This window comes from Diceros bicornis, chromosome 22, assembly GCF_020826845.1.
Source record: "Diceros bicornis minor isolate mBicDic1 chromosome 22, mDicBic1.mat.cur, whole genome shotgun sequence".
Classification (NCBI taxonomy): domain Eukaryota; kingdom Metazoa; phylum Chordata; class Mammalia; order Perissodactyla; family Rhinocerotidae; genus Diceros; species Diceros bicornis.
This window is the reverse complement of record NC_080761.1, coordinates 56735321-56755916: the sequence shown is the minus strand read 5'-3', so window position 1 is coordinate 56755916 and position 20596 is coordinate 56735321. Positions and strand designations below refer to the sequence as shown.

Below are 20596 nucleotides of genomic sequence, written 5' to 3'. Positions count from 1 at the left end.
CAGTCAAAAACTCACTGTCTCCCTTGATACAGAATGCGCATTGTTTTGAAAGCTGGTTAAATAAAAGCAGAGACCTCAAGCACTGATCCTGCCATTTCCAAAGGAACTGGCCTCAGGGGACGAGAATGTCCCCTTTATAGACGATTGCCGGCTCCCAAGTGGAGAAGGGAAGGTAGAGCCCGCCCCCATGTGCCATCCCCACCTCGCATGGGGCTCCAGGCTGCGAGGGTCACGGGCCAGGAGGAGGAAGGCCGCCTGGGGGAGGCTCCTGCCTCTCATGGAGGACACAGGGGGCTGGACGGGGGCTGGGGACCAATGGGACTGCCGAGTGGCTTCCCAGCGAGTGGACCCAGGGCGGCTCCTAGAAATGGCGACCCGCCGGCGGACAGAGTGCCCGGCTACACAACAGTCTGATTTCAACGTGATTCAAACTGAACAGTCAGGCATCGTTTACCAGAGAGCCCGTGAAATCTGACTATTCGATGACATTAATTTTTGGATGTGATAATGGTATTTTCGTTATTTTGAAAAAAAGGTGGCCTCTCCTTCAGGAGATGCCCAGGAAAACATTTACAGATGAAGAACCTGTGTCTGGGATTTGCCTCACAGCCTCCCGGAGGGAGCAGAGGACGAGGACGTGGGAAGGAGGATGGGGTGGAACCCCTGGCCTGCAGGAGCCCCTGGTACAGGGCTCTCACATGACCCCCTCTGCCCCGTGTACGCTTAAGATCTTCTGTAATAAGAAGTTCAAACTCCAAGATGAATAGACTGTGGTCCCTGGTTGAGCTGCCAGCCCAGGGAGGACACAGGCTGCCAGCGGACACCCTGAGACGGGGCCGCATGGATGCAGGGCGGGAAGGAAGCTTCGGATGACAGGGCCCTCGGCCCATGGGTAGGCGGGAGGCTGCTCGCTAGAGGCACAGGACCAGACACACAGGATGTCTGCAGGGTGGCCCTGGGGGTGAGCCGGCCGCACGGTACGGCCAGGAACGGGCCTGACGCCCAGGCGGAGGCCAGTGTGCAGATTCAAGAACACACCGGGAAGGTCTGCGGCCAGGCAGCAGGGGATCAGGAGCCCGCACCATACCTCGTGCTGCTTCTCGGAGATGTTGAGTGCGTTCACGGCAAACACGGCTTCCCGGGCGCCCACGTACAAGGTGTCCTTGTCCTCGCTCAGCAGCAAGGCGGAGTAGTTGAAGATGCCCGGCTGGTGGAAGTACACCAGCTGCACCTCTGGGGGAGAGAGGCAGGGGCGGGGGACACACGTTAGGCACTGCTGAGCCCGGACACGTCCCCAGTGTCTGGTCTCCCTCTAGCGCACGGTCCCGTCCCGAGCGCCGTGCGCGGACTCGCTGCCACGGGGGCCAGCCCCCTGCCAGGCCAGACTTCAGGCACCTCTGGGTGGAGCAGACCCACCAAAGCAGCCACCAAGCGCGTGGGACCCCTGTGGGGCCCCAGAGCCCCTGTGCTCCACCAGTGCTGTGGCCTGACTTCCCTTCCTGCCCCCTCCAGCCCAGCTGACTTCCCAACCCTGCACTCAGGGTGGCCTCCTGGCAGCGTCGCGACCTCCTGGCAGTCTGACCTTGTGACCTCCCATGAGACTGCAGGCCAGACGCCTCGAGCTGCTGACCGCTACAGCTCCCTCGGCCTCCCATCAAACTCTTGTCTGTGTGTTTAATCATCCACAAATTAGGAGTATTTAGGATTTTCTCATTTAGGAAAAAAATGACTTACTTCAAAACCTTTGAAAAAACCTATTTCACTGACCCAAGCATTTTTCAGGGATAACCACCATAAACTTACAAAACAGAGAAACATGTGACATTTGATCACTCATTAGTTAATTGCATCAATAGCTATTTAGGAATAGGAGGAATCAGACGATTAGTTTGTAGGAGTATTGGCATTATTTCTTAAGGAGCTGTTTCCTCTTTCTGACCAGCCCAGCATCAATTTGAGTGTTTCGAACTTGGCTCTTTCCATGTATCACCAAGCTCTGGTTTTGTCCAAGGATGAGGTGTCCACACTTTCTACTCTAATCTTCCAATGTTAGAGAGATGCACGCGGGATGAAGGCTCTCCCGGCACATCTGGCGAGACGGCTCAGCCCTGCCAGCGCCCCTCCATCAGGACCGAGGACTCGAGCTCTCCATCCACGGAGACTGAAGGACCAGGGGTCCCAAGACACAGCTCCCAAGAGAGGAATAAATAAAACAAACTTATGAACAGCAAGTGAAACAACTGGCCTGAAGCTCAGCTTCACAACAGTAATGTCCTCAAAATACGCCCGTCAGTGTGGTTCATGCCTGGGCGGCGAGCACCAAACGTCGCCAGGCACGAGGGAGACAAGATTCCCTTCAGAGGTCCCCCGGTTTAGAAACCAAACCAGTGGACCCTGCGAGGGTTTCTGGCACCGCGGCCTCTCCCCGGCAGCAGTGCAGGCCTTCGCTCACACACGGGGGCTGGGAGCACGGCCCCAGCAGAGCAAACGACACCCGTGCATGTGAGCATCATGAGGGGGTGGCGCCCCCCTCATGCCCTCAGGCTTGACCCGGTGCGCCCTCACCTTTGTGCTCCCAGGTGATCCTAGGCATGGGTGCAAAAGCCACCGCCGTCCCAAACACCACGGCGAGGGCGGTGAGCAGTCCCCCGAAGTGGGGGCACATCCTCATCGGCAGGGGCCGCAGCGGGGGCTTCGGCAGTAAGTGCCTGTGGGCAGAGCAGGCCACGGTGGGGGTCAGGGGGATGCTGCTCAGAGCCCTGGGGCCGTGACCTGGAGCGAGGGCGACGTGTGTCTGAGGACCCGCATTTCCCAGCACGACGGGCAAGGCTGGGCCACTCTCGTCACCGCAAATGCCGAAGGCCACCTGGTTCTTAAAGGGCGTGCTTCTCTACGGCCTTCTGAAGAAACTCTGGAAGAAAGGGTTGACCATCAGGATGTGTGGCAACAACACCAGCTTTCTGTTTGCTCAACACCCCCCACAGCCCTGCTCTTACCACATCCCCACGGCAGTCCGTCTGCAGGGGGTGGCGGGGACACACTGGGGGGACAGCCCCACACAGACACCGTGCCCCAGAGCCCAGGATCAAAGCGGGAGCTACAGGAGTCAGTGCGTCCCGCCCCTCAGGCCAGCTGGGAATGCAGGACAGACATGGGACCCAACCTGGGACAAACGCCCGCCTGGCTGCCCAGCGTCCTCCCTGTCCAGCTGGTAACGCGATGGAAAGGAAGGGAACCAGGGTTTCAGTTTCCCTCAGAGACCCTGGCTTCCCAATTCCTGCAGTGCCCATCCGGGAAGATGGCCGGAGCGCAACACCAGACGGTGCACAGGGGCTGACACACTCACATGTGCAAGCACACACGCATGACCTTGCTGTGCAGGAGTGGCTGACCTCCTGCAGGGGACAGGGCCACCCCCAGTGGGCCCCTCCCCCAGCCTCGCCTGAAGAAGCCAGCACACCACGGAAACACGGTCCCGGGCTACCCATCCAGCACACCACGGAAACACGGTCCCGGGCTACCCATCCAGCACACCACGGAAACACGGTCCCAGGCTACCCATCCAGCACACCACGGAAACACGGTCCCGGGCTCCGACGCATCACCAAGGAGACGACCTCACTGGAGACCAGGCCTGTGCTGAACACAGACACTGTGGGGCCGGGGTCCGCAGGTCTCCTGGCATCCACACTTGGCCCTAGCTCCACGACTGCCAGGAGTCCTGGCTCCCGCCCGCTCAGCCCCATGCGCCAGCTGGAAGGTTCCTGCAGTGAGCTTGTAAGATGGCCCCCTCTGGACCTGTGAATTGGGGCCATCAAGTGCCACAGTTTGCCCCTGACCCAAGGGCCCCGCCAGGATCCCAGCGAGACTCTGAGATGGACTCGTTCCTGACTCCTCCGGAAGGAGCTTAAACCGAAATGCGGGCCGAGCAGAGGCAGGACTCTCGTGGACCGCATTCAGGGAACACAGTTAAGTCACGGCAGAAACCCGCACCTCCCACACGTGCTGTCCCCAGGAGTCCCCATGCGCGGTCCACGGATGCTTGTCCTCCTCACGCTGAGTCCCTCTTCTGCAACACTGCGGGCCAGCCTGCCCCCCTCCACGTCTCTCCCCCTCCCTCCATGCCCCTTCCCCCCTCTCGCCTAGAGGCCCCGGGAGTTAGCCATCCTCACCTCCTTCCCTTCCTTCCGCCCCCACCAAGCCAAACCACCTCCAGGTCTATCAGTCCAACTGACATGCTGAAGCCCTCTCCAAAACCCTCTTCTCAACCCCTCACCACCATTGGCCTCCTGACTTCACCGTCTCAGAGACCTCTGAGGAGCAGCCTCACTCCCTCCTCAACAGTCCTCTCCTGGCTCAGCCTCCTAGGCCCCACCACCTGACACACACCAGTGTCTGTGCAGCTGCCCGCCCCACGGCTCCCCAACACCTCAGGCCAAGCCAACCCCCCAAAGTTTTGGGAGAAGTTTTGGCTTCCTGTTCACTAGACAAGTCACTGCCTCCAGGAAGCCCTCCTGGGTCCCTTCTTCATCCCACCTGGGAAGTCACCTCTCATATCTCCGGTGTCTGGGCTCAACAGGGTCTCCTTTATTTTTCTTGAATTTATTTTTTATGTGGGCATGGGGCACTATGGCTGCCCTGCTCCACTTCATAAAGGAAGACTCATGGGGGACCTTCCCCATGAGCACTTGCCCACTGGGGGACGCTGCACAAGGGCCGGACGCCGGGCACGGCCAAGCCTCATCTGCTCACTCGCCCTCCTCGCTCAGGCGCCCCTCTGTAATTCCTCTTCTAGGCCTGAAGGCGTGCCGGGCCAGGCTCCCCATCCACCCAGTGTCTGTCCTCCATCCTGACGTGACCATTAGCCCCTGAAGACAGGGAGCATCCGAGTCCCCCCTTTTCTGCACGGACTTGCACGTCCTGGGCAGAGGCTGGTGTGTCTTCTCTGCAGAGGCGGCACAGGCGTTATGTCCAGCTCTGTGTCCTGCAGTCTCTGTCCCAGCTCCTCAAGTCCGTGGTAGCTCCGAAGCAGCCACAGACGGCACGTAAACGGATGAGCGTGGCTGGGCGCCAAGACAACTATTTACAGAAATGGGCGCCGGTCTGCAAGCCAAGCTCTCCCTGTGCTGGGGACCCTCGGGGGAGACGGCCAGGGTGGGACCCCCACTCTAAGTGCTACACCAGATGCACGAGGAAGCCAGCTGGCGGGGAGGGGGAGAAGAGAAGGCCACCGCAGAGGAGCCATGAGTGCTCCCTCCCCTGGAGCCAGCTCTCAGAAGCACTCGGTGGGAAACACACGTCGCCGTGGGCCCGGGCCCCGGGTGGGCACTCTGCTCTCCTGCCGTCAGCAGGGGACTCCAGAAGCCCGGGCTGGGTGAGGTCTCGAACTGTACCGTGTTCCCGACGTGCCCACTCATCAAGCCACCCCGCGGAGCGTCCAGTGTATGCTGAGTACTCCTGCAGAAACCCTGCGGCTCGGGACACGAGGCCCCAGGGACAGCCATCTGCGCGGACGATGCTGCAGCTTGGGAGCGCCTGATGACCACCCAGCTCATTCCCCGGTCCATTTCCACCACCACCACTATGATCTCAGGATGCTCCCCTCCCATCCCGACCTCTCCGTGGCCTCCTCCCCTTCACCCTGCTTCCGTTCTTGCCGCCTGTGGCACAAATCGCTGGCTTCCTGTCCCAGCATCCACGTACCTTCATTGTCACTAACAGAATCTTGATTTTAGCTGGGATGGCAGTGTGGCCAGCTAACCACATCTCCCAGCTTCCCTGGTGGCAGTTCTGGCTGAAGAACTGTGAACAGAAGTTATTAGGTAGGAACTTCAGGAGAGCTCTTTAAAGGTGGCAGACTCAGCTAGTGTTGGCATTGTCGCCTTCAGCCTTTCCTCCTTTTGCCGCCCAGAACTCCAATTTGATGGCCGGAGCTCTGGCAGCCACCTTGTGAACATGAAAGATAAGGGTCTCACTCTAGGCACAGCCAAGTGGAAATCCACAAGAACCAGGGACCCTCGCGACATACTGGAGACTTCACACCTGCTTTCTTCTGCCTCTACTTCTAGACTTGCTAATAAACTATTAATCTCTTTAGAGTACTGTTTTCAGATTTTTGTTAACAGCAGTCAGATACAATTCTAAACAGATACAACCTCCCTATAATACATTTACCAAGCGGTAGCAGTGGCCAAAATAACGTTTTTAATGTAAACCAGAGCCTATCATTTCCCCACATGAAATGTCTCTCACTCAGATTTAACTCGAGTGGATGACCTTGGTCCACCTTCTCTCCAGCCTCTCCCACCTCACACTCCCTCCACCTTTCTGTCCCGGCCACATCTGAACACACGGAGCTTGGCCCGTCTGCAAGGCTGTGCCCCCTCTGCCTGTCAGCACCATTCAGAGCCTTTCCGAGTGTGTGTGTTCCAGAGATCAGTGTGCGAATCCACCACACGGTCTCATCAGTCCACCCAAGAAGATGGTTTCTCCGAATGACTGATCAGTAACTGGCAGGGGCTTCCCCACTCTGAGCTCCCAAACAGCTAAGGTTTCCAGAAGGCTCCAAATCAAGGCAGTGGGAAGGGCAGTGGCTGCCGGGGTTGGAGGGGAGGGAGGGATGAACACGGAGGTCAGAGGGTCCTGTCCTGTCAATGTCCCCGCCCCCCACCCCTTACCCCCTCTACAGTGGGGGTGGTAGGACGGGGATGCTGAGATGGGGGAGGCTGTGCGTGGGGGGGAGGGGGTACATGGGAACTCCATGTACTTTCTGCTCAATTTCACTGTGAATCCGAAACTGCTCCTAAATATAAAGTTTATTACAAGAACACACGGGCTCAGAGAGGACCTTCCCGAGCACAGAAGGCGCACATGCGATGTGCCCCCAGCCTGGGCGCTCTCTGGCTGCGGGCAGAGACAGGAGGCCCACCGGAGGTGTACTTTCCCCTCCAATGTCAACAGGGCCGAGTCTCTGTTGGGAGACAGGGTTTGAAGGCCCACAACAAGGACGAGTCCCTACCTAGGACTGAGGTCCCTCCTCTGCGACGTCCACGGATGCACGGAGCCAGGCTCAGGACCCAGACGCAGGAGGCGGGAGAGCCCTCCTTGGAATCCGGCACCCAAAACAGAGATGTATCTCAACTCTTACCTCAAACCCAATAAACAACACTCTCAAAGGACAGAAGGACGAACGTGGGGAGAGGACCCAGCCCACAAGCACGTGCACAAACCCCGGAAGCTAGACAGAGAACAGAGGAAGATGCCCAGCGCTGTGCTGGCAAACCCTAACAACAGGCTCTCGGGGGGGAGGGGCTGCTGTGCAGCGTATACTGATTTCTGGGGTGTCAACGCTGCCTTCAGACCCCCAACATGACATGCTAAACAAGGGACAGGACGGGCAGCAGGGCAGCACACCAGTGACGGCACCCACCACACAGACACAGGGCACGTGGCCTCAAGGGCAGGTAACAGCAAAACACTCAGGAAGTGGGATTTCTGCGTATGTTTACCCTCACCTTTATTTTTAACATGGTTATTTAAGTCTATGTGATTCAGTTTTTGGTAACGGCTGTGTCACCGCCAGCTCTAGCGCACCGCTGCTGGTAACTAACCGACTCTGAGGACAGATGGAGATGAAACCAGAGCTGTGAGCGGGAGGTCACAGAGAACCACAGCCTGGGAAAGGGAGGGCGAGCGGGGACACGAACTTTCTGATTAAAGAAACAAAATATTCGGCTGAGGATGGAAGAAAAAATTGAGGGAGCTTCCTAAAAGTTGAACAATGTGACAGAGATGAAGAAAGGGAGAGAAAAGGTAAGAAAGCTGGGGGATCGATTCAGGGATCCCCCACACCTAACGGACAGGCGTTCCAGATGAGAGCGAAAACACGAGGAATTACCAGAGAAATAACACAGAGAAAATTCCAGAACAGAAGGACCTGCGTTCACAGAATGAGGTGCCCAGCAACACAATGAATGCACCAGGCCCCTCGTGGTGAGACCTGAGCACCTGGGGACCAGGGCAGATGCTGGAAGCTTCCAGAAAACAGGCCCAGACATCACCTCTCAGGAGCCATGCTGGCTGACAGCTAGGAGGCAGCAAAATGCCTCTAAAATCCCGAAAGAGCCTAATTTCTCACCTAGAATCCTACATGAAGCCCAATTATGAATCATGTGAGGGCAGCACAGAAACCCGTTTCTAGCGTCAGTTCTGAAATCTCTCACCTCCCTCACGTCTCTTCTCAGAAAGCTACTACAGGACTCGCTCCACCAAACCAAGGGAGCTGGTTCCCAGGTCCCCCGAGAAGGAAGGATTGCTGAACAGGAGGCAGGGTGTGCGACAGGAGGAGGGGCGGGGGGAGCGGGAGAGATGGCTCAGAGCTGCCGAGGGTCTGTGCGCCGAAACGCGGGTTACGGGTCTGGCAGAGTCTGAGGATGAGTTAGGAACACAGCCGTTACTAACCCCACAGAAAACAAGGAGTGCAACATGAAGGAAATGTCCTGGCCCTGCTGTGAGCAATGTTGACACGACACCCATAACCAAAACTGGGGGACGACGGCGCTGGGGGGCTGGGGGAGAGGGAGCGGGGTCAGAGACCCAGTCCTCATCTTCCACAGCAACATATCGTCAGATAGAGAGTCAGGAAAGACCAGTATAAGCAGTTTGAAGGAAAATACCAAAGGTGGCTAAAAGAGCTGCAGCTCACTGTCTCGGGAACAGAGGGACAAGACAGAGGATGCTACCTTCTCTCACAAGCTAAGAACTACTGCATTTTAAAATCACATGCATCAATTGCTCTGATAAAAACTAATTAAATGTTAAAAAGAAATCAGTGCTCTGGTTCCCGTGCACTCCTCGCAGCCAGAAGACAGCAGCTCAGAGGGTCCAGAAGCAGCCATGCGGCCCACAGCGGGCAGCCTTCCCAGGACGGGGAAGTGCGGAGCTGTGTCTGTGCGGCCACACTGGGGCTCACACACTTCTGCAGAAACAGGATTAGGCACCTAGCGCAGGAGTGCGCTGAGCGGCAGCACAGGCGTTAGTGTAAAACGCAGCTCCGAGAGTGACCAGCAAGGCGACGGGCGACGGGCTCCGGGCCTCGCATGCACTCCACACCGCAGGCCGCCCCCAGCCTCTGCACATGCTGCCCCTTCTTCCAGAACGTTCTGCCCCCCCAGGAGATCCTGGTGGCTGGCTCCTCCCCACAGTGACCCTGGCCCCCCGGCGACCTCCTCACAGGCCACCCACCCACCTCCACGCCCTCCTGCTGGATCTTCTTCATAGCAGCGTAAGAACCTGAAAATGTCTGTGATGTGGTCCCTTCTGGGGCAGAACCGGGGGGAATGCAAATGTCCCACTCAGAAGACCAAGGACAGCAGAGTGGAGAGAACCAAGCGAGGCCCCAGTGGTAGGAAGTTTCACAAACACAATGCACAGAAGGAACGGAAATCCGGAAGGGCCTTCACGACCACGGCCCGAGGAGAGGCTGAGCTGTCCGGCAGAGGCCTGAGCGAGCGCCCGCAGACGCCGGGTGGACACTCGCGTTCCTTCCAGACCAGCAGGAACGGCTGCTGTCCACGAGGGCTGCTCAGACTGGTTCAGGGCAGAAGAGAAAACATTTTTCTTAATCGCTGTGAGCCTGGACCAACCTGGACACCACCGTTCAGGAGCTGGGCGGCCACTCACTCCCGGCCATCCCCAACCCACCCTGCTGACGGTGAGCGGAGGAAGAGAGCCAGTCCTGTCTGCAGACGCACACGGGCCTCCGGGCACGGGCTGCACCCAGCTCCGCCCCGTGTTTACCTCATAGGCACAGGCCAGATTCCCGACAGCCTCAAGGTGACCCCGCCTCTCGTCCCCAAATGGCCTTCAAAAAAGCCCACATGAACAGCCCGAAGGTCAGGAGGGCCCACGCCACACAGATGCTCCTGCCAGCAAGGGGAACGTGGGGGCTGCACATTCTGCTCCAGGACATCGGGAGGGTTTGATGCTTTTCTTTGTCACAAGCACATGTTGTTTTGTATAACTTAAACACCGCTAAGCAGAGCACGCACCACACCACACAGACAAGCTGCCACCGTGCTCCTCCAGGAACACTGTTGTGCCATCGCTGAGGACATGCGAATTAGGAATCCCAGCTAAGGGGCCGGCCCAGCGGCATAGTGGTTAAGTTCGCGCGCTCTGCTTCAGTGGCCTACGGCTCCCAGGCGCAGACATATACCACTCATCAAGCCATGCTGTGGCAGCAACCCACATACAAAATAGAGGAAGATTGGCACAGATGTTAGCTCAGGGCCAATCTTCCTTACCGAAAAAAAAAAAAACACAGCTGAGATATTCAGATGGAAACAACTGGGTAAAGTGCCGGTTCTGCTGCCCTTGGGCATTTCTGAGAAGCGGAGGGAGGGAGCTGGGCGTCAGGAGCACATCTCCCGGTGTGAAGGGCTGCCTGTCACAGAAACAGGAGCCCATTAGGAAGACAGGATCCCACGTCACCCCCATTACCTCCATGTAACCTCGCCAGTTCATTAGAAGAGCACGGTCCCACTTTACATGTCAGGAGAATGGAACCCACAGGGGCTCTGAGCCCATCACGCAGTGCCTGTCAGTGCCTGTCACACGCAGCCTCCCACCCGAGGGCCCTTGAATCAAGCCAGGGGGCCGTGGCGGAGAAAACAGGCATGATCGTGTTTCTGTGTGTGCATGCACGTGTATGTGTGTGCACCTGTGTATGTGGGTGTACATGTGCATCTGTGCACACACGTGTACATACAGGTGTGTGCATGTGTTTATTTTTGCGCAAGTGTGTATGAGCATGTGCATGTGTATATGTATGCATTTGTTTGCACCTGTATGTGTGCATCCATGTATGCATGTGTATCCATGCATTTGCATCTGTGCATGTGCATTGTGTATCTATGCATGCATGCATATGTAAGCATTCATGTATGCATACATCTGTAGGTGTGTGCATGAGTATGTTCATGTGCACATCTGTGTGTGTGCATCTGTGTGTGTGCATAGGCATGTGGTGTGTGCTCTCTGTTGCAGCACAAAAGCCCTGATCTAGTGCTGCATTCCTAGATGTGACTGGTAACTTCTGGCTGGGGTCCTGAAAGGCAGGACCACGAACCACGGTGGGTGCTGTCCAGGGTCTGCCACACGCACCCCAGGCCTTGGCTTTCCTTCCTGGGACTGGCTGTCTGTGCAGCAGGGACGGGTCACAGAGGGGACACTGCTCACTACCACACATAAGGACGCAGTGCTCCCTCCAGCAACAGGATGCTGAACATTAAAATGCCCTTGCCGGCTTCCTCGAGAAACAGGGGATCCCGGGTGACAGCTGTGGGACTGCTGGGGAGCCCGTCTGGCTGCTGTCTGCGGGGTTTGCCCAGAGAGGGCGATTGAGCCCACTCCCCCTGGAGGCCCTGCAGCCAGGACTGCAGAGTACACACACCGCCCACATCTTCCCCTTCCAGCCGGGAGCAGAGACGCGACAGCCCGCCTGAGACCACGCCCTGCCGATGTCACCCCAGGCTGTCCCCCACCCCACGTCCCCCACCCCAGGGGTCTGCTTCTCCACTCCAGGCTGTGTGCTCTCCACACCTCACAAAAATGGCCCTGTCCCCCAGGAATCAGGAACGGGATTCAGGGGCTCTCTGTGTCACGCACGACAGGTTATTGTCTCTACTCCAGCTTCCCCAGAACGTAGGACAGGTCCCAGGCGCCGCACTCTAGCCACAGGGGACACGGTCAGCCCTAGAGTTGGGTCCAGCTGTACCAGCTCAGCAGAAAAGCCTGCAGGATGCTGTCCGCAGATGCCTACTTCCTCCTCCCGCCACCTCCAGGGCCCAACAAGCCAGTGAGGACGTCCTGACACTGCTTAACCCTCGTTCCCGCAACCAGACCCGGCACGTGTGTGCCATGCGTGTGCTGACAGGAGCCCGGGAGGGGACAGAGGACGGCAGGGTGACGGACATACACAACAACCCATCATCCATCCATCAGCAGTGACAATGGGCAGGCTGGGAAGGCAGAAGCTGATGGTGCAGGGGCCGTGCACGGGCTGGTGGAGGGATGGGGGCCACCACCTGTGCAACACCACCAGGCCCTACACACGTGGACACACAACACTGACTCTTCCTAGAGGGCAGGTGGCATCTGTGTGTGGCGTGTGCCTGTGTCCCTGCACCTGGACAGCCCAGCATGGGGGAAATAAAATATCCCTCCCCACTGGCCTGACTCCCTGCTGGCCGCTCCAGGGCAGCCAGCAGACTCTCCAGGCTGGACCCGGCTCCCGGGCACAGTGGGACTGTACCAGGAAACGGCTGGCCCGCCCCCTGGGAGGAATGTGTGTCTTCCAACTGTGACTCGACGAGGGGCTGCAGGTGCCACGGGGAGCTCACCCCCCAGAGATGTCTCCAGAGGACCTTTACACCAGGGGGTCATTGAACTGCAACTGAAACTGGGGCTTCAGTGCAGGTCACTGTGACTGTACAGCAGGCAAACTTAGGTAAAAGACCCCGCTGAAAAGTTTTGCTTTAACTGAATTTATTTGCATTCTTACTTTCCCCACCACCGTGCAAACTTTCCTACCTTCAAAAATAGCTCCTAAGTGCTTAACTCCACCAATAAAGAAATGCAAATGAAAATAAAGTGGCTAGTTATCTGAAACTTAAAAGACTGCTCCAGTCAGTGCTGGTGAAGGGGGCAGAGGCTTCCTGAGGGCAATTCCAAATTTCCAACGGAGGGCACGCCCCTTCTCCTAATGATTCCCGGGCAGCAACTTCACAGACAAGCCCAGTGTGCAGAGCCTCGTGTTCGAGGATGGCCCCCAAACACGAGTGCACCTGGAGGGACGTGCCTCCACCGAGGGCCGTGATCACACAGACGCTGGAGAGCGAGGGGCTCCACAGGACTGCCCTGAGCACAACGTACCTGCAACCCACACAAAGGTAGATGCCGAGAAGAGGCCCATGACCCACGCTGTGTCCAGGGAGGAGTGCTGGTCTCTACCCACAGGGACACACACGGACACACATGTACATGTGGATACAGACACACATGGATATAAACATGGATACTCAGACACACACGGACACACACACGGACACAGGGACACCCACATGGACACAGACACATGGACACACATCCAACTGTCAACAGCGGTCACCTCTGGGGGGAGGAGAATGACCAGGGAACTCACTGCTTACTTTTGTTTTTTAAACAGTGAATTACACTGCCTATTGCTTTGTAAAAAAAATTAACACATTAAAACCAAACGTTCCCTGTGCTGTCCTCGGCAGTGAACATCGGCACGTCCTGCACACTGAGGGGTGGTGCTCCGCGCCAGCCCAGGTCCCAGGGTCCCTGTGCACTCCTGCACGTCTCTGCCCTTTCTGCGTTTACACACAATGAGAAGCAGCCTCTCCCACGCCTTCTACGACCCCACGGCAGAAACAATGGGGGTCCACCCCCTGACTCCTGCACCAGCCCAGTCCCAACGCAGGACTGGACACAAGACGCTGCCCTTGCCTCCCATCCGCTCACACCCAAGACCCCAAAATAAGTCTTTAAAGTTACAGGCTCAACAAACAAAATCCAAGACAGATGATCTAGGGGGAAAATAAACTAGGAAAAATACTTGTGACACAAATGCCAGGGCCAGGAATTTCTAATAAATGCAGAGATGTAACCAACCAGAGCCCCGGCCCCACAAAAATGTGTATGTACATAACCAGCCAATAAACACCGAAAGTGGCACGTATCCCCAGAAGTAGAGCTGTGTCCATTAAAACTGCCCCACCAAACAGGCAAAGCAGGTCCCTGAGATGGGGCCATGCCCGCCTGCACCGAAGACCACGCCCGCAGGCCGGCTGAGAGGGGTCCACCCTGCCTGGCGGTCACAGTGCAGGAGGAACATGAAGGGGAAGGAGAGATGGGGGCTCGCCTCTTGGTACAAATTAAACTAGAGTTTCTCTTTCCTCTAAAACTGGAAATACGTAGTTGACCATGTATTAACTGACCAAAATTCTGAGCCCCCTTTTGACATGAGACCTCACCACGACCGCCCTACCTGACCAGAGAGGACGGAGCGTGTCAGCACCTAGAGCAGGGCCGTCAGCCCAGGGAGCAGGGAGGGAGGGCAGGCGGGCAGGAGAGAAAGGCGGCGGGGAAGAAGGAAAACAGGTGACACGTGGGGCTCCGGGTGCCCAGCACCCATCGCCCAAGGGCTCCCCCTCAGGCCGGCCCCAAGGGATGGCAGCCAAGTCCCGATCTTTGGCCCCAAGGTCACGCGGGGACGAGGACCAACCTGCTGGAGCCCGCAGAGGCCTCGACAAGGTGTCAGCTCTGCTAAACTGGGATACAGACGAGAAACAAGTGATTTGGCCTGTCTTGCACCTCAAGAAACCTCCCGATCGTTTCTAGCAAGGAGTCTTCAGAAATCTTTGTCCTGAAAATAATGGGAAATGAGAACATTTAAACACTTCAACTGCCCGTCCACATAAACTGAGCATCACTTCTGGGAGAGCACTGGAAAGATGCTCCTGCCTTGTTGCTTAACTTCTCGACCCCAGCCGCTGACCCTGTGACCCAGGATAGGCCTGGTCCTCCTGCACTTGTGCAGCAGGAGCAGGGAGTGAGTGTGCAATCGCTCACCCCTAAACAAAGGAAGTGCAATCCGCCAGTCACCCAGGTGCGAGAGCTGGTGCCCAACCAGTGACTGCCGCCACTTTCCTGCAAATAGGGGCCAGGGTCACTGTGAGCTGAGAGCCCCCTAATCAAACTAGTATCGTCCGACTGTCCATTAACTTCACTGACATCCAAAGGCGTGAGGCAACGAAGACAAAAGCAGAGACACGCACAACATTTCCAGGAAAATGATTTCCTGAAGAACCCACTTAGAATCACACTTTTCTTTGTGTTTTTCTCTTTTTCTTTGTTTTTCAGCCAAACAGGGAATTTCCACAGCGGTGTAGCAAGTTTCTCACAGTGTGTAGGCTACCCCTCACAGTGCAGGACAGGGCTCAAACGGACTTACTGGACTTACCCCGAGTCCAGTAAGACCACACACTTCCAGACAAAGAGGATCAGAACTGCACACCCAGAGGTCACACGTGCAGGCTCAAGGAGGGCGCAGGGCCTGGTGAATCCACGCCGACCCCTCTGTGATTGCAAACGATCCAACATCTTCTTTAAACGTTAGAATCAAACTTGAGCATCATTTGTGGTCGGAGTATCTTTGTTTTTCTTCTGCTTGAAGAGCTTCCACAGTTCTGCCATTTTCCTGAAGACAGCTGAGAGGCAGGAAGGGCTCCCTGGAGACACGGTTGACGCCCCATCTCTCCCACACGGCCCCCCAGGAGCGGGACCAGTCATACCCGCAGCACAGAGACCAGCCCGCACCCACTCTACACGTCCACCCACGGCGCACGATGTCAGTCACAGGGTCCCTTCGGTGCCCGACACGTCCCCCGAATCCTGAGCAAACACCTGAGTTGGAGGAGAACGCAGACTCACGGGCCAAGGTGGCCAGGATTCATCAGGTCCCACCGGGCGGGGCTCCCAACTGATGCGGGGTCCTTCCTACGGCAGCTGCTGCTTCTGACGGCCACTTTATGACCACAATACCTTCCACATGAGCAAGCAGGGAAGTGTCCTGGACAAGGCCACGTCCACCCAGGACACGGACCCCATGGCCTGTTTAAACGCTGGGGGAGGGGTGGGCAGCACCCCCGGGGCAGGAGAGGAACTGTGCACACGGGGCTTTCCTACCACAGGCAGGCGGGCCGGCGGCACCCGGAGACCGGGAAACACTTTAGGGAAAGAGCAAGTGCTTCACGCACAAGTAAGAGGTTTAGATAAACCATGTGAAGGCCAAGGGTTTTAGAACTGAAAAACGCTCTTCTAGAAATTCAAGAAGGCTTTGTGACCTCAACAAGTCAAAGCCCAGAGCTGCTAGTTCTGCAGTTGGACAGGCGCGGATCACATTCACCCTAATTCCACGGTGACCAACAGTGACAGCGGGCAGGGCATCTGTGCCGTCTGTATTCTCAGTAACCTCCCACGACGCGCTGGCGCATGGCTTCCTCGTCTTCTGCCTTCAGGCCAAGTCTCCATATCTACTTTCCGCCCCCCGGCCCCTAGCTTGAGGTTCCTGGGTAAAAATACACAGATCCGGCCCCCGTCAACCACAAGGCCCGGCCTTCTGCACCCTTCACCACTGCAATTTCTTCTTTCTCGACAGAAAAACCCACGAGCTATAATTAGTTATCACCAAACTGAAGAATGCAGAAGACCTGCCCCTGGAGCCATTACTAATTATACCTCTCTAACGAGGCCTCTCCTAACCTCTTATAAGGACGGTCTATTTGCAAAACAAAGGAATGACATTCATCAGCAGAGAGAGAAATGTTTCCCTCCCACTCACCAGAACCTGGCCTTCACCCCCCACTCCACCCCACCCCCAAGCGCGCAGGAGAGTGTGGGAGCTCCCATGCCGTGCCCTGCAGGCAGCTGTCTAATGACCCCTAATGACAACAGCACAGAGGGGAGGCAAGTGGGCCTTCATCTTGTGTGCATCTTGCCTATGTTCTGCGAATGTGACCCCACCTTCCGAAGGCCCCTCGCCCCAGGTGGGATGGGGTCAGGCATGGGGCTCTGTGGTCAGAACGACCTGGGTCTGAGGCCTGGCTTCTCTACTTACCAGCTGTGTCTTGGGGAAGTTACTGGGCCTCTGTTTCCTCATCCAGAAAGTGGGCATCCTAATAGTACCTACCTCATCTGGTTATTATGAGGATCCGCGAGGAACCCCTGTGAAGAACTTACAACAGTGTCTGGCCCCCAGGCCGCACTGCGTATAAGTATCATCCACGGCTCGCCCTCTCTGTGAAATGGGGCCAATCATACCCACCCTCGCTCATTACCTACCCTTCAAGATATAAAGCAGGGTTCCGCTGTCACCGTGTCCCAGCCCTCCCTTGTAACTGACCAGGGCTGCACCAGCCCCTTCTGCCCACGGGAGCTCGGGGCTGGGGCCACGTACACGCTCTCCTGAGAGCCACAGCTGTGGACGGGGAGGGGCCTCAAGCCCCTCCTGCTCAACCTCCTCACCGGGCCTAGAGCCCCCCCCCCCCCGAGGTGCCCAGGGCAGTGCGAAATGAGGCTCCTCAATGGCAATCAGCTCTCCACCCCACGCGACCCGTCTGGGGTGGGTTTGCACTTTAAAGCAAGACGCCATTTCCCACCTCTGAGGAGGGCAGCCATGCGACGGGCTGGCCGTCAGGGGCAGTGCTGGGGGCCGGGCGGCAGTCAGGCGCACTGGGGGCCACGGGGAGACACCTGCCAAGAACTTCCAACCCAGCAGTTCTCTGCCAGGAATCCAGCGGGGTATAGTAAAAATTAAGGTCCCCAACAGCGTGTACGGTACATCCCCACCTGTGCGACCCTCTGCGTGTGTACATAAATCAATCAAAGGACTATTCGATTAGCTCAGAATTTAATCCAGGATCTGCCGGCAGTAAGTGACCAGAGTGTGGCTCTGGTCTGGAGTAGGAGTGAACTTCATTTTTTCACTATTTGTATTCTTTAGTACTATGTGAATTCTTACCTTATGCATGTGGTTTCCTAATTAAAATATTTTTTAACCTGATATTAAAAGATATTAAATTAAAATTTTGGAAAATACAGAAAAGGCCAGAGAAGAAAACATTTCTGACAGTTTCAAAAAACAGGTTCTAATAAATGTGAAAATAGGATCCCCTTTTTGAAGTTTGCTGATTGGATTTCATCAAAACAGAAGTTTTCAAGAACAGCAGACAGACTTCACCTCATTTCCGGTCATTCTGACATCCTGTTGGCCTCCTTCTTCTAAGAAACTCTGACACAGGAGAGCCTTCCGGAGCAGGTAAGTGTCACCGAACCTTAGCCAGCTCGGGGCGAGGGAGGGCAGGCCGCAACCACCCACAGTGCCCCCAGGGGTGGGGGGGGAGACACTGGGCTTGCAGCCACACCCCTGCAGTAGGAACAGAAACCTGGATGTCCCAGAAAGACGGAAAGACTTGTCCCTGTGGGCTGGCGGAGGGAGGGCGGGACCCCTGTGTGAATCTCCCAGGAGTCTCTGCACGCGGCCTCATCCCGTGTGTGTCCCGTGCTCCCAGCATCATTTCAGGGCTGTGAGAGGTTCCATAATTAAATATGATAACGTTGGACATTTAGATGTTGCCAATTTCCCACTTAAAATTCATTTTTAAAGACTGATTTTAACCACCAGCAAAACTTGACCAAGAAGCTCTTCTGTCTAGAAAGCAGAGCCTATTTGCAGAGGTCTGGGTGCCAAATAAAGGACACTGCTAGATGGTCATAGGCTCTGTCCTTTCATATCTACGGGCAGGAAACAGGCTCGGGACGCTTACTCATCACACTTACTCATCACACTGACAGGTCTGCTTCCTCCTACTGGGAAATAGCGTTTCCATGACTTATTTTCACGCAACTCTCCTCAGAGTTTTTCCAGTTAGTGGAGCTGTTTTTTAAAAGGCATACGTTCTCCGCTATAAAACACTGTCAAGTCACCTAGCACACTTGTTACACTTCTTTCAAGCCAATTAGACATCTTAATTCAGTTGGTATTTATTCTGCCCCCAACAGGGGAGGCAGATAAGAGTGGCAGCCTGAGCGCAGGCTCCAAGCCCAGCCTGCGGGGTCCAGATCCAGAGCCACCATTTCCCGGCTGTGACCTGGAACAGGTCACTGCCCCTCCGCCTCCCCCAGCTACTCCACTTCTGTCAGCCACTCCCCTGGGACTGAGTATGATGCAGCCCCACCTCTAGGGATGAAGCTGCGTGAACGAGGACTTGTAAAGCACATACACGTGCTGCAAAAGTGAACTTAAATAAAATGTTAACACAGCAACACAAAACAGCCCTGTGCCCTGGTGAGACAGGTGGGACACTCCCCAGCGCAGGGAAGGTGCAGCCAGACTCAGGGCCACACCCAGCCACACCCAACAGAAACGAGCTCGGGGAGAGAAGCGGGTTCTCTCCGCCAACACCAGTCCCCGCGCTGGCTCTGACACTGTGACTCAAAGGTTCTCCTTCTCACACCCGTGGCCACGACCATGAGCTTTACGACCACCTGCTGGTCCATGAGCCTGACACGGCTTGAACTTGGGTACGTTCTCTGACCCCAAACTCGCTCAAGCCCTTTCTTTCAGAGCCCCCACTCAGCCGCCCCAGAACGACCTTTGCCCTCTGCCCAAAGTGTGTGACAGGGAGGCCCACCCCTAGGGCTCCCCACACCCCTCTCCCCCACCTGCCGTCCACCCTTCCTCTGGCGCCCTGACGGCACACAGTGGCCCAGACCTCCTGGGGAGAACTCCCCTGCACCCTGGGTGGGTGTGACGGCGGGGCCCCTGGGCAGGCAGCCAGGATTGAGGACCGGCATAAGCCCCCCGGACCACCTGCCTTTCTCAGTGTCACCCTGCCCTCCTGCTCCTCACACCCTGGCTGTGTCTCCACTGGGACGCCCGCGTCACCCCCACCCGCCAGAATCCTGGTCATCACTGAGGCTCAGTTCGAGGACCAGGGCAGTCTCGAAACCGCCCGCAGATAACAGGGCCTGGACTCAGCCACCCTCACGTGCTGGGTCTTGTGAAGAAGTTTAAGAATAATGACCGTGCCTCCAAAAGGTGAAGGCGAGAATGTGACCATTTGCAAGAACCAAGCAGGCAGTCCTCCCGGGTCCTGCCCGCATCGCCCACAACCGGCCTTCTACCAGGCTGTGCTGCACTCAGCCCACCCAGCGAGCGACCCAGGGCGTTACGGCCACAAGATGGGGGGTCACTGATGTCACGTGTGTCCCCCTCCCCGGGGCTGCACACGCCCAACCTCGAACGCTGGGCATCTGAAGGAATCCCTCGTGGGGCAGGAGCCTCGGCCACCAAGGGCCACAGCCCTGCTGCACCGACAGTGGAGTACCAGCCGTGGGGTCCCCCTGCTGCCTCGGAGAGCAGGAGTAACGACACCCCCCGCAGGGTGCCCCGGGATCCTTAGAGCCCCGGTGAGACGGGTTTTACGCACGGCTGCCACGGAGAAGAAGCAGACTCACAAAATACAATGACTGTGTGGAGCCACGATCAAAGCCGGGACCCCCACCCTCGGGGTCTGCACGGCCTGCAGGCCTTGTTGCACACCCCGGGCTCCGGAACTGGCCATGCACTGGGGATGGGGCGGGCAGGACGCAGCGAGCACGACGAGAAACCGCTCTCTGCAGAAGCCTTCTGTCTCCAGTTCTCAGCTGACGTCCCTTCCGCCCCTGAGCCGCAGCGCCCCCACCAGGAACTCAGGGCAGAGACGAGGGGTGTCCCGGCCCCACAGCAGGAGCTTCAGAAATGGTGGTTCCTCCTCTCTGCCGTTTGCCTGGTGGTGAAGAATCTGTCCAGAACCATCCAGAATCCAGGGCTGGCTCAGGACTTCGCTCTGGACCACGTGAGGCAGCGTCCCGCTCCTCCAGGTGCTCACGGCCCCCACCGAGTGTCCACAGGGGAGCACGCGCAGTTTCACCAGGGAACCAGACTCCTCCTGCCCCGGGCACGGCCCCC

At 57.0% G+C, this 20596-nt stretch overlaps 1 protein-coding gene across 9 annotated transcripts in view; it reads right to left on the bottom strand.

Moving 5' to 3' along the window:
* SEMA4D (semaphorin 4D) overlaps positions 1–20596 on the bottom strand; it is a 120678-nt gene that overhangs the window by 42049 nt on the left and 58033 nt on the right. For 8 of the 9 annotated variants that reach the window (XR_009223498.1, XM_058566042.1, XM_058566048.1 and 5 more), the window contains 2 exons: positions 2566–2911; positions 1088–1233 (listed from right to left, as the gene is read on the bottom strand). Coding sequence is in view for 8 of the 9 variants with exons in the window: in XM_058566042.1 (XP_058422025.1) it covers positions 1088–1233; positions 2566–2671 (252 nt within the window). In the remaining variant the exon portion in view is untranslated. Of the gene's footprint in view, positions 1–1087; positions 1234–2565; positions 2912–14308; positions 14450–20596 lie in introns of those variants that run through there. The other variant, XM_058566043.1, reaches the window with a different exon arrangement.